We start from the raw sequence: 14,039 nt of genomic DNA on the forward strand, positions 1-14,039 counted from the left end.
TTTGTGATGGCTAAAACAGTGCCATTGAGTTTGTGGTCCTTCATCTTCTCCCGGCTCCTTGTGTGTGCCTCCAGGTTTTTCACCTGCGCCTCCAGCACCCCCAGCTCACCTTCTGAAGTAGGAAAAAGAAAAGTCCAGGCTGCTTCCCATGATTGAGTTTGGAAGCCTTGTTGTATGTCACATCTCAGAGCTTGTCTCCAGGGATGGCTTCACTGAGTCTGCATACAGACTCCTTTCCTTTGCAGGCAGCTCATGGATGCAGTGCTGCAGTCTCGCACCTTTCACCAGCTGGCAGTTAGATTTTCTTCTTAAATCCAGCTGTAATTAGAGTCTATTTGTTTACCGTGGCTGTTCCTAACCTCACCTTTAAATGCTACCTTTGCCAACGGCCCTTTGCTTTTTCATTACATGTTCCATTCACGCTACTCACGTTCTTTCCTTTCTCTACAGGTTTTGCATGCAGAAGTGTGTCAGCCTGGTGCCTGGAGTCACCCTGGATTTGATAGAAAAGTAAGTAGATTTTGAAGCCCCTGGTGGCAGTCTGGATCTGAGGGGTTCCCTTCCTTTCTCTCTCTAGCTCTTGGTTCTCAGAAGTGCTTTCTCTCAATGTGAGGCCGTTTCCCTTTCATGTGGATATGTCCTTCTGTTCTCTGATTAAAGCTGTTTGTGGTGGTAGCACTGGTACTTAGTGTAGGTGGTGGCCAGTGTGGGACCAGATTAAAAGGCAAATGATGAAAAGGCTTGATTCTTAAGGATGTTTAAAATACTGCAGACTCTAAGCAGAGCAGAGCAGAGCTCTGCACAGACCATCTCTGCCTTCTGGGCTGCAGCAGCCGGACTGTGGTTGCGCTCTGACCTCATTTCCTTAAACCTGAACTTGACGTTCAGTGTTCTGTAACCCGGACACTTTCTTCACCTCACTCTCCCTCTACCTGTCCCTACAGCTCTACCCACACCTCTGTTTCTACCCTTGCCCCCCTCCTGCCCCTAGCCATTTTTCTGTCTAGAGCAGACCAATTCCAAAAACTGGACCAAATACCTGTGTCGCTTTCCCACCCCAGGGCTTCCAGGTTTCTTGAGCAATGTGTTCGTCTCTTTGGGCCAAAAACGGCATATTGTAACTCTAAACTTGACCTGCATTTGGAGGGCTTGTTTGTATGTGCGTTAAAAAAAAAATAGGTATCTATCTTACTGGTTATATAGGTTATATACATTTCAATGATTTGGCTACTCTCAGGTCATCCTGACTCATCTCAGCAATACAGAAAAATTGAGGAGTTATAGGAAACTGTTCTCTGAACCCCCAGTCTCCCAGGATTGGCCTGCCAGGTCACTGATTGTTTGCCAAGTTCTAATACACAGAAGAAGTTACTTGTTAAGATAACCAAGGCCTGAAGTTATTAGGTAAGAAACGCAAAGCTTCTTCCAAGGCCCTCCTGGTAAAGCCCCCACTGTGTGTGTGAGGACACCTGAACGCATCTGTTCCATTGGGCAGTCAGCTGTGTCCCCTCCTTCAGTGGACGCTTGGTGGACTGCCTTCCTCAGAGGTCGGGAACAGCCTGCCACGCCATTGTTCAGTGGGACAAATTTTCCAAATGTGTGTGTACAAATCCATCATTCTAAGAAAAACACAAAAGGACCCGTGTATGGGCTGGATATGGGCCTCAGCAGCAGAGCAAACACTTAGCAAGTGCCAGGAACAGGGTCCTGTCCAACACTGGGGTCGGGGCGTCCAGGTGCAGTTTATTCTGTAATCCTAGCTACTCAGGAAGCTGCTATCTGAGGGTAACAGTTTGAAGCCAGCCCGGGCAGAAGAGTCCATGATAGTCTTCTCCAGAAAACCACGCGCACGACACGCGCCAAAGTGGAGCCCGGGCAGAAGAGTCCATGATAGTCTTACTCCAGAAACACACACACACACACACACACGCGCGCGCGCGCGCACCAAAAGTGGAGGTGTGATTCAAGTGGTAGATCACCAGCCTGGAGTGAAAAAGTTAAGGGACAGTGCCTAGGTCTTGAGTTCAGGCCCCAGTACTAACACACAAGCAGAGTGTGGGGAGAAAAATAACGATGGTATATGCTCTAAGTATCTAAAATAAACATCACCCAGTGATGAACACAGTGATCTGTGTGAGTTGCTGGGAATGGAATTTGGAGCCTTGCACATGTTAAGCACTTGCTCTAACATTGAGCCCCGCCCCTGAATGATTTTTTTTTTAAGTTGTTCAATGAAACCCTCTTATATTAACAAGAAGAACCTGGCTCTTTGTTTGTCTCAGCTTCTTGAGTGGCATCTGTGCCAGGCTAGCAGGCTGACCTCGAGGAGCCAGGCTAGCAGGCTGACCTCGAGGAGCCAGGCTAGCAGGCTGACCTCGAGGAGCCAGGCTAGCAGGCTGACCTCGAGGAGCCAGGCTAGCAGGCTGACCTCGAGGAGCCAGGCTAGCAGGCTGACCTCGAGGAGCCAGGCTAGCAGGCTGACCTCGAGGAGCCAGGCTAGCAGGCTGACCTCGAGGAGCCAGGCTAGCAGGCTGACCTGGAGGAGCCAGGCTAGCAGGCTGACCTCGAGGAGCCAGGCTAGCAGGCTGACCTCAAGGACAGAGCTCCAGATGACCCGTCTGTGTCCTCTCTTGATGTACTCTTGGCCTTAGGACAAGGAAGCCCCATTCCTCTCCTGTTCTTTCCCAGCAACTTGACAGCCAGAGCTGGGAAGCTCTGCAGGAAAATATAACTATATAGGAAAATACAACTATACAGGAAAAACTGATCAGTGGGACTCCCAAACACAGTTTAAAAATTGTCAGCAGACATGAAGAGATGTTGCTGAAGGAAGATGGTGGATTGGTGGCAAATTAGCACATGGAAGGATGTTCAGAATCATTAGCCCTTATGCAAATACAAACAAAAGCCCTGCACACCTGTGGAATGGCTGGATCTGAAAGACTGACAGAGCCACAAGCTGGGTAGACTGGGAACACGGGAGCTCGCACGGGAGCGGAATGCCACCTGTAAGGCCGCTCCAAGAGGCTGGCAGTTGCTTTTCAGTTGAAGTCCACCAAGCCATGTGACCCAGCCGCTCCCTCACCTTTGCCTAGAGGACTAAGAGCGCGCGTTCACGTGGAAACCTGCATGTGAATGTTTATAATACTTCTGCTCATTATCACCCACACTGGAAGCAGCCAGCCTGTCTCTGAGAGGCAAAGAAAGGACACAGACAGCAGACTGGTGTGTCTGATGAAGACAGGTTTAGCTTTTGGATAAGGCCGAAGGGCATGGTCTCGTACAGGCACTGCTACTTTCACCATCGTGTGTCAGGTCTGTTTGTGAAATATTAAAGCAATAGTTCTGATTTTAGAGGGGTTTACTTTCTAAAAGCCTGTCAAAGAATTTTTTTTAACTTTCTTATTCCCATACATTAGCTATGGGGCCGGGGGAGGGGTGTGTTGATTGTGTCCACTGTGATATTTATGGTCATGTCTGCGACGTATCCCGACCCGTGTCACCGCCTGTGGAATTCATTGGGTGTGCGAGTCATCGTAGACACCTCAGGCTGCACGGTGAGTCATGTTGACTGGCGTCTGAGTCACTGCTGCCTGGTACAATCAGCAGACGCACCTGCTGCCTCAGGAGACCGCGGCACACGCCAGACGCGCCATGTGAATGCCACACTGCTGTTCTCCGTGACCTGGCAGAGGCTACAGTGAATGAGAGTGATTGAGTTAGCTTCATTGTTTATGCCAGGACACATTCCGGACTTGAGAACCCTAGTGATCTGCCCCCCATAAGCCAGCCACTGCCTCTGGGTGGGCATCTTGAGTAGATACTGATTTTCACCTTTGCAGATAGTTGGAGAAATGTTTCCATTTGAAGAAAAATGCTTTTACCCTCACATCTTTTTTTAATTGAGAAGGTGATGAGCAGGGGTTACAGTCACAGAAGTAAGGCGATAAGTGCATTTGTTTTTAATCACTGCTACCCCATCCCTCTCCATCTCCCACCTACCCCTGCCCCTCAGGTCGTAATGTTCCTATCCCACATAGTGTCAGGTGGCCGTCAATGTTGCTGTGGCTCATCTGTTCTGCTGCTCTGTGCCTCCCTCTCCCTTTCACACACGGCATTGCCTGTTATACAAAACACGAGGTGCAAAGAACTAAGAACTGAAGAAAGAAATACAAACAATAGAGAAAAAAGAATGAACTGTGGACTGGGTCTAATGAGAGCCTCTTGTCTCCATAAATGGGGGTTCACATTAATCTGCTTCATTTTATATAGACTTTTGCACTGAGCACTGTTAAGAGAGCCCTGTTAAGAATATCATATACATTGGAAGTGGTGCTATGGCTCAAGTGGTGGAGGGCTAGCCTTGAGCTGAAGAGCTGAGGTACAGTGCCCAGGCCCAGAGTTCAGGCCCACGACCGGACCAAAAAAAAAAAAAAATATATATATATATATATATATATATATATATATATATATATATATATATATACACACACACACGTATATATATGTATATATGATATATATGTATATATATATCATATACATAACCTAGTTCTTACAAATGAGGGAGATCGTGCCACCTGCTTTTCTTTGGGGCTGGCTTACTTCACTTAATATAATTTTTTCCAAGTCTTACCATTACATTTTTATAAGTTTTTAGATTTTCTCCAGTTATGGCTACAGTCTCATAAGAAGACAAGCTTTCAGAATGTAGATTTGTTGTCGCCATCACAGAGCTGGGCAGTGAACAGGGCAGATCTCTGAGTCTGTGTTGGGTCTTCCTGGCACTGTGGTCTTCATAGCAGAAAGTCATCTGAGAAAAACACATTCACCTACTCCGCTCTCATTTTCTGGAGCTATCTTCTCAAATGATGTTGGTTCCAGTGAACTCTGTGGCTAGCTGCTGATAGAGCCACGTTTGTCCACAGCCCCTGAACTCCCTGCATGGAGGCCACCTCCTCTTTCCAGGTCGGGTGACCACCTGGGCACACTGCCTGCACCTCAACTCAGGCAGACCCACTCACTCCTCAGTGGTGTGGGCTGGTGTGCTGAGCCCGCACCCGGGAGAGAGCGCGGTGGCATGATTTCCTTCCCTGTGTGAGCCGCGCCACCATTGCCACCTGTGCCACTCTGCCCGGTGTTCTACCCAGGGCTGGGACCGCTGACTCCAGTGGTTTTCCTGCACCGCTGGCCTGGCCCGCCCCAGTCCCAGCGCCACAGGTGAGTCACAAAGAAAAGGGGTTTCTGTTGGGTGATGGTTCTAGATGTTTGCTGGCGAGGGGCCACATCTGGTGGCAGCCTTCTTGCTGGATGAGTACAGGCTGGACAGGACATCATTGCCGAGATGGTGGAGAGAGGATTCAGTCATGGGCCTCGCCCGCACCACCTTGTCTAACCCCAGTCTCTTCTCAAAGCCCCTGCCTCTGTGTACCCCACTTATATTCATTTTCTACCTGAGCCTCAACTAAATCTTCAAATGTGGATCAGGCTTCAACTCACGACATTTTGGGAGCACGAACTTCACCATACCCCCAAACCATAGCAAATCCCCACATCAAGATGACAAAGGTAGGGGTTAGAGGCATGGCTCAGGTGGTAGAGTGCCAGCATCAAATACCAAATTCAAGTCCCGACCCTGCCAGCGCACAGCTCACCACCAGCTGTGAGTGCTGCAGCCCCCACACATGCTCTGCAAGAGTCTCCCGGAAATCTGAAGGTGCGTTTGTCAGTGGTGTGCTGTTGACAACGCTCCTGAGCTCCAAGACCCGAGTCACAGGGCTGCAAGTGTGTGGAGGCTCCCGTGTGAGAGGGCGGTGCTCCCTGAACGGCCTGGTCCTGAAGCCCACATGTGTGGAAAGGCACGCTGCGTCAGGCCCCCACGTGTCCCCGCACAGGCCAGCGCCCAGGCCACCTCTGTCACATCAAAAGCCTTTCAGAGTTGTTTGAGCTTTTAGAAGGCTTTCCCAAAGTGAAGTGATCAAAAAATAGTTGCTTGCAGCAAAAATAAAAAATTCATAATAAAAAATAGTTGCTTGCTCCTCCTCGGGTAGATCAGTCACTTGGGCTGGTTTCAGATCATTCTTTGCAGACTCTGGGGTTTGCATCTGCAGGGCCTGGACTCTCCCTGCTTCCATCAACAAGAAACCAGTGCTCTAAGGCCATCTTGCTACTTTCCACTGTGCGGGGCAGCCGGGTCCTGGTGTGGTCTCTAGCAGCGGTCAGGTCCACATTCACCCAGGTTGCTGTCCTGGCTGCGTGTCAGAGCCAAGGATAGCAGCAGCATTGTGCTACCTTCCGCCCAAGCAGCACAGTGTTTCTTCCTCTTAAAATTTTCTAAGTAGCCCGGGTGCCGGTGGCTCACACCTGTAATCCCAGCCAATCAGCAGGCTGAGACCTGAGAATTGTGGTTCAAAGCCAACCTATACAGGAAAGTCTATGAGACGCTTTTTTTTCTGGTTACCCACCTCTAAACCAGAAGTGGAGCTGTGGCTCAAAGTGGTAGAAGGCTAGCCTTGAGCAAAACAGCTCAGTGACAGGCCCAAGGCCACGGCACCGAGGGCAGCCTGGCGCCCGACGCTGTGGTCGGATGGGAGTTTGGAGCCTCGCGCAGCATGTAGGCGCGCCTCCGCTGGGCTTTTCCTTGATCTGTGATTGATGTGTTGCTGGCTTTTCAAGGATTCTCCACACTTGGTTTTGCATACAGTTGTATTCCTTCGTCCAGCTCCCCACCGAGAGGTTTTCATTGCACCCCTCTTCCCCCAAAGCGCCTGTGTGACACTGCAGGGGTGACCGGTTCCGCCGTCCCCTGGCGGGGTGGTGGGGGATGCGGCAGGTGACGAGAACAGCAGGCCTGCCCGCTGCCCTGCGGAGCGTTGTTGCGTTGTGTGTGAAGGGCAGAGCTGTCTGCACGTGTTCAGGCTGCAGGAGCCCCAGCATGGGTACGGATGTGGCCAGGCAGAGGCCCATGTCCTGTGTCCACTTGTCTGTGCCCCCTGCTCCCACAGCTGTCCTGTGCACCGTCTGCCCTCCGCATGTGAGGTCTCCAAGGCCAGAGTGCTCAGTAGCCCTGGCTGAACAGCACAGTGTCACCCTATAGAACACGGCGTGGAGCCGGCCTGGGGTGGGTGCCGGGGCCCTGTGCACGATAACCAGGCACTCCATCTCTGCACGCCCTCAGCCCCGGGGGTGGGGGCGCTTCCTCTCCACCTTCGTGATACCGGGTGCCAGCCCGGTCAGGAATCCAGCCTGAGTCCTGCCTTTGCTGTGACTGGAGAAGCGGGGAGCTCCGTGTTTCAGACTTGCCCAGTGAGGCCCCTGCAGTACCCTGAGGCCCCGGGCCACCCTCCCAGTCTGCACAGCTGGGGGTGGAGGCGCCCCTCCCTCCGTGCATGTGTGCTGGGTTAGCAAGCTATGAAGCCAAGGGACGCATCTGTTTTCTCCCCCAGCCGCTGCCTCTGGAAGGAAGTTAGGGCGACCTTCCGCAGCCCGCCCCCGTTTCTAATTATCTGCGCTCACCTAGCCGCCTGATGAATAAGCCTGTTGCTGCTGCAGTGCGTATTTGTATTCCAAATCCTCCGAGACAGCGGCAGTAAGATCCATGCCTGGAAATTAAGGGACATTTTTCAGCCCTGAAACAAAGTAATGAAACGCTTAAACAGTGCTAGAAATATTAGGGTACTCGCAGAGCTCCAGGGAATCGAGCTGAACCTATTCCACAAGGCTGTTCGTTAGCATTCTCATCACCGGAGGCTCAAAGCGTACAGAAATTATTCATGATTAATGTGGATTGTGTAAACACGGATTCTAAAGAGCTAACGGCCCAGTGAGCAGCCCGAGGAGCAGCCCGCGGCCCTGCCAGCCGGGGTGGGGCGTGATCCTAGCTTTGGTACCCTAAGAGCTTTTATGGAGACCTGCCCTGTGTCCGGTACAGTGTTACGGTCTGTCTGCCTCATTGGCCCTTCAAGAGTGGTTTGAGTGTCACCTTTTGAGGCTCTGTCCAGGCGTGTAGCCGGTGCTGTCACAGGTGAGACACACTGAGACGTGCCCCACCATGAGTCCAAGCCAGCAACGGAGCTGCGCCGTGCCCGTCCTCGGGTGCTCAGTGGAAGGCACGTGGGCTCTCGGGGCCTGGCAGGGGTTCGGTGTGGAGAGGAGGCAGGCACCTGAGGGGCACGGGCCACGCCTAGAGTCCCCCTGCTGTCCAGTTGAAGTCATAATATGGGTTTGAATGGAAAAGCGTGGAAGGATACAGCCATGATTCAAAAAGTACCTTTTTTCCTTGGTAAATAACTTATCCCCGACTGCTTCGAGGTAAAAATCAGTATTTGTTAGTGTGTAGCAGTCACCGAACAGATGAGTAACGATGCAGCGCAAGCTGAGTCACAGATGCAGCGGGGAAACAGAGCCCCAGAAGGCTGCGCGGCAGAGCGGAGCTGGCGGAGCAGCCGCTCCATCTGGGGCTCAGGATGTCACAGGCAGCGTCGTCCGTGACACGGCCTCTGCCCACCCCCACGGTGCTTGGCACTGGGGCCAGCCGCTCCCGCTGCAGTGCCTCACTAAGGCCATCTCGGGTCAGAAGGGAAGAAGGGTGCTGGGTCCCCTCCCCAGGAGGCCACGGGGTGTGCGGATGGCCCACGTGGAAAAGGGAGAACTTGCGAGACTCAGAGGCCCCACAGGCTCCTGCCACAGAGCTTCCAGTGCCCCCTCAGTGTACCAAAATGCCGGCCTTTGCCAGCAAAACAGAGGCCTTGCAGCCCAGCACCTTGGGACTTGGTGGGGGCGGGGGGCCGTGGGTGGAGACAGCGTCTGCAGTGCTAGCTGCATCCTCACCGGGCTGGCCCTCCATCTTCTGGTGACCGTGGGAATTCGCGTATTCCCCCCTCCCCCCATGTGTGCCAGGGAGCGGCGGGCTCGGAAGTGGCTCTTCCAGGTGGTGAGAGCAAGAGGCCACGACCACGGCTCCTTCGGCGACAGATTTGCTGAGCGTGGCGAGGGCAGAGACGGGGCATGGCATGTGCACTGTGGGCACAGGACTGGGAAGGCCAGGCCTACACCTGATTGATGCCTCATTGCCAGATTCGCAGGCACGTCTGTCCTTAGTATGCCTTTGTTTTGTTCTGCTTTTGAACATTTCTCAGGAAGCTATTATTTCATTCCCACCCCCTGGCAGCCCCTCTTCATGCACAACCTGCTTGGGTGCTGTTTCCTTTGGTTCTGCGACACCGCGTTCCCTGAGCAGCGCGGTCTGCCCGCACTGGTGTCCCTCGGCTCAGCTGTTGGCCGTCGCTCCCGTCTGCACGGCCAGAGCCTTGCGCTCACCGGACCCCACCGCTGCCACCGGCTACTGAGGCCAACCAAGGCCGAGGGAAGGACACGGCAGGCCTGCACTGCGTCTTGCGGGTCAGACACACAGCAAGTGGAAGTCAGTGGGGGCTGAAGATATGTCAGAAAAGGTCTTACAGGGAACATGCCTGTCTCACACATCCAAATGTCTGGTCTCGTAGAGCAGGTTCCTTATGACAGGAGAGGCTTCTGCGTGTGGGAGGAGTTATTGGCAGGAGAAGGAGGTGTGTTCCCACCCACCCCCACCCCCCATAAACACAGCCACCAGGGAAACCCCAGAAGAAAATTATCCTGGAAGATCGTGACCTGACTGCATTGAGAAGCTTCTCTCTGTGGGGCTGAGCCCGGGAGAGAGACTTTCCCAGGCCAGGCGTGATGCAAGCAGGCAGGGCGTCTGCTGCTCTTGAGCTGAAGCCCTGGAATGGGGCTGTAGGCAAGCGAGGCTGGAGATGTTTGGGGGACAGGCGCTCCCTAGAGGTCTGCCTGGAGCCAGTCTCCCCATAGTTTACCAGCTGCTGTCCCATGGCATAGCAGTTTGTGCAGGGAAAGCGGGGGACAGCCCTTCCCTAGCCCTTGTGCCTTAGCCAGCAGACCCCAGGAGCCCAGAAAAGACCCACTTGTACAGCCGTGCTTTAGCAGTGAACTCAGGCTCAGGGCTGGGAATCCGTGTGCCTGATTTTCACCGTGCAGACATCGAGTGAGCACATGAGAAGCTGCCCCTGCCTGTCAGACCCATTGCTTCTTTCGGTTCTGAATTGTAGTTCCCATAGAACCAGCCTGACTGCAGAGATGGGTGGTGAGATGTGTTCTAGAACATGCTCGGCTAAAGGAAAATGAGCTCCAGAATAGCTCCTTCCTGCTCCACGCTGAGCCCAGCCACCGCCTCTTTCCTACACTTACTTTCCAGCAAAGATTAGCAAGTCTGTGGATATAAACCACTGAATTTAGAGACACCAAAAATGGGTTTTCAGATCATCTGGAAACACTCTACCTGTGCAATTTATTTTTTTATTTTTTTATTTTTGTCAGTCATAGGGCTTGAATGGGGCCTGGGCGCTGTCTCTCAGCTCTTTAACTCACTTGAGCCATAGCACTACTTTGGTTTTCTGGTGGTTTATTGGAGATAAGAGTTTCACGGCCTTTACTTCCCAGGCTGGCTTTGAACCACAATCCCTCTGATCTCAGCCTCCTGAGCAGCTAGTATTACAGGCGTGAGCCACCAGTGCATAGCTGCAATTTATTTGTTTGTTTGTTTATTTATTTATGGTCGGTCCTGGAGCTTGAACTCTTGGGCTTGGGCGCTCTTCAGCTCAAGGCGAACGCTCTACCACTTGAGCCACAGCACCACTTCCGATTTTGTAGTGGTTTATTGGAGATAAGAGTCTCACAGATTTTTCCTGCCTGGGCTGGCTTTGAATGGCGATCCTTAGATCTCAGCCTCCCTGAGTAGCTAGGATGACAGGTGTGAGCCACTGGTGCCCAGCTTGCAGTTTGTTTGTTTGTTGTTGTTGTTGTTGTTGTTGTTTTTAAAGGAAAACAGTCAACATGCATAAAGGGCCACTTTTTAAATTTTTTTTCTTATGTCCAGGACCTCGGGTGCTGTGCTCACCATTAAATCATTTTGATAACTCACAGACTGATCCTCTGGAGGGAGCTAGTGAGTTTTAAGTGTTCACATTTAATTAGTTTCATTTTTTTGTTTAGTGTGGTGCTAGGGGTTGGACCCGGCCTTGGGCACACAGTATGTGCTCTGCCCCAAACCCGGGTGTTATGGGTTGGTGGTGGCTGGGAAGCCATCTTTGGTGGGTTACAGCCAGCATTTTTAAAAAGAAGAAAAATATTGTTTTCTAGTAAGATGAGTTTTTATTGGCTCTGTACCCCCATGTGATTATCTATCTGTATATATCAAGTGACCAGGTAAAAGGAATTTCTTATGAAAGCTCATGATCAAAACTCGGAAGGCCTCCTGGTTGTTTTCCTCTTAGTTAGACACCGGCGAGTGCCGGCTCCCGACTTTCCCACTGTGGTCAGCGGTCATCAAAGCTGGTGGTAGTCACATAGCCCTGGCCTATTTGTCATCATTCTGCTGGTGCTTAACTGGTCCTGTGGGGGCCCTCACTGCTGGTGTGCACGCCTCAGCTGCCTCCTCTTTTCTCGTGGAAGAAATCAACTTGATGAGTTCTGGCCACACTGCAAACATGGTCTGACCTTCGGACTCTCTGCGGGACCATCCGTCGTGGCGGCCCTCCCTCATCAATGTGCGCGTCCCAGCGGTGCCTTTTGCTGTGGAGCCCACCGCCTCTGGTGTCCATCCAGCCGCTCTGCCTTTGTTACTATTTGCAGAGTGCATCTTTTCCTTCTTCTAAGGCATACTTCTTTTTAGCAAGATGTAGTTGGCTTTTGTTTTAAAATTCACACTGAGTATTGTTGGTTTTAACTGAAGTAGTGTCTTTATATTTAGGTTAGTTGTAGACATCTTTAGATTTTCCACATTTGCTTTTCTTTCTTGTTGCTGTTTTCCCCTACTTCCTCTGGCTTTCTCCCCCACCCCCTTTTTTTTTTTTTATCATTTTTAAGGTAACTTAGCATTTTTATTACTCCTTTTCCCCCTCTATTACTTTGTTAATTTAGTTTAGCCCAAAGGTTTTTGTTTTTGTCTGTCTGTGGGGTGCTGAGGTCCCTCTTTCTTTCATTATAACTATTCTGAAATAGAAACCCACTCCTGGGCTTACAGAGCGTGTGTGGCTGGCAGCGTTGGCCCCTGCTGGCTTCTGTCTTAGAGATCGCAGCAAGGACTTTTCCACTCTGGTGCCATTCACTCACTTCCTGAGTTCTATGTGAATTGTTTTCACACGAATTCTTAGCTGTCTTTCTACTCTCATCTCAGTGAATGCTGCTGCTGCTGCTGTATAGAAATAACATTCATTAGTGTTTGCCCATATATTTCCTGTCCGGTCCAAATGGCCAAGAGGCCTCATCTCAAGGTCCCAGACCAGTGCTTCCCTGTATGAACACCCCCCCCCCCCCGCCCCCGGCCCCCTTACCCTTTCTCCTCAGCCTACCAACCTAATTGACCGGCTACAGACCAGAGCTTTGAACTCACAGCCCATCTTATTCCTCCCCACTTTCCCCAGCCGTCATGCCTGGTGTATGCTCTTGGTGCCCCAACATTGTTACTTTTGTGCCAGCCCTCACCAGGCAGCTAGCATTCCTTCAGACTCACCATAACTACTCAGACTGTGAGCGAGGAGCGAGTCCGTCGCTGTGGCTGAGGCTTCCCTGTGAGTTCTCACCCCAGTACAAGCCTGTGCTGGGTTGCGCCCTCTATCATTTACATCTTGTATTGTCCTCCACTCCCTCTTACATCTCCGGGTTCACACTATATCATGTCACTATACCCTGAGTGCAGATCTACTGCTAAAAAGAAGTTACTTTTTTTTTTTTTTTTTGGTTGGTCATGGGGCTTACACTCAGGGTTTGGGCACTGTCCTGAGCTTTTTTGCTCAAGGCTAGTGGTCTACTACTTTGAGCCACAGCATCTCTTCCCATTTTCTGGTAGTTGATTGGAGGTAAGAGTCTCAGGGACTTTCCTACCTGGGCTGGCATTGAACCATGATCTCCACATCTCAGCGTCCTGAGTAGTTATGATTACAGGCGTGAGCCTGTTAAAACTTATGTTTCTATTTGTATGAAAGTGCCATAATTTCCCCTTTATTTTTTAAACCAACATTACTGAGAAAAATTCAATAAAATGGTCTACTTCAACTGTATTGCCTAAGCTTTGACAGATTTATGTCCCCTGTCCTGTGAGTCCGGGCCTTACTGCACGCCCAGGCTTGGATCTGAGTGTGTCAGTGTACATTGAGCTTGAGCATGGCAAGATGAAGAGCATAGGTCTGTGCTTAGAGAGCTCCAAGCCAGGTGAGGCACCGCCTGGACCGAGATGTAGACATTCCTGTAGCATCCTGTGAGATAGCAGAGAAGGAGCCGGCAGTCTGGCCGAGGGTAGAGAAGGTCATCGGAGAGGAAGTGAACCTCCTGCCCCGAGCCAGGAGCACGGGAGACCTGTCTGATCACCTCCCAGAGCCGCAGTGCCAGCCGTGCCTGAGGGTGATGCGTGAGAGGCTACTGGGGAAATGTGTTTGGTGAGGCATGCATAGGAGCAGGTGTGAGTTCCCGAGCTTCGTCCAACCTGCTGTGCCTGTTGCTTGTCCTGGAGGGCAGGGATGCAGAAGGGCTTGGGCAGAAGTACTTGGGCCAGGAAGGAGAGCGGATCTTATATAGACTTGACCCCATTTCTGCAGACAGGCCAGGCTACCCTCCTCCTGGGAGTGGCCAGGCCCACGCCCCTGCCTTGCTCAGCCATGGCTGGGGTCACTGGGAGGAGAGCAAGGCTCACCTGGAGGGCTAAGTTGGCTCCCGAGAAACATAGCTGAAGGGAAGATTTCTCTGAGAATCTAGATGATGTCCTTGTGGCAGAGCAAAGATTCCATCCACGCGATGGGGGCCCGGGGCAGGGGTGGGAGCAGCCATTTTTAAGTGGAGGTAACATGACTCAGATCTGTGGGCTGTTGAGATTATGCAGTGTGCTTAGCACTCCGCCAGAAACTGTAAGGAGATTGATACATATTGAAGAAAGTCACTGCCCATAGGAATTCATTATCTAGTTACACAGAAAATTAACACAGAGGAGC

At 51.6% G+C, this 14,039-nt stretch overlaps 1 protein-coding gene across 2 annotated transcripts in view; it reads left to right on the forward strand.

The window, feature by feature from the left end:
• The window catches only part of Rptor (regulatory associated protein of MTOR complex 1), a 313,102-nt gene that overhangs the window by 186,536 nt on the left and 112,527 nt on the right, over nt 1-14,039 (forward strand). For both annotated transcript variants that reach the window (XM_042669964.1, XM_042669963.1), the window contains exon 7: nt 451-510. In XM_042669964.1, the coding sequence (XP_042525898.1) occupies nt 451-510 (60 nt within the window). The remainder of the gene's footprint in view (nt 1-450; nt 511-14,039) is intronic.

The sequence above is a fragment of the Dipodomys spectabilis genome, unplaced genomic scaffold, assembly GCF_019054845.1.
Source record: "Dipodomys spectabilis isolate Male_0828 unplaced genomic scaffold, ASM1905484v1 ptg000512l, whole genome shotgun sequence".
NCBI classification, from domain to species: domain Eukaryota; kingdom Metazoa; phylum Chordata; class Mammalia; order Rodentia; family Heteromyidae; genus Dipodomys; species Dipodomys spectabilis.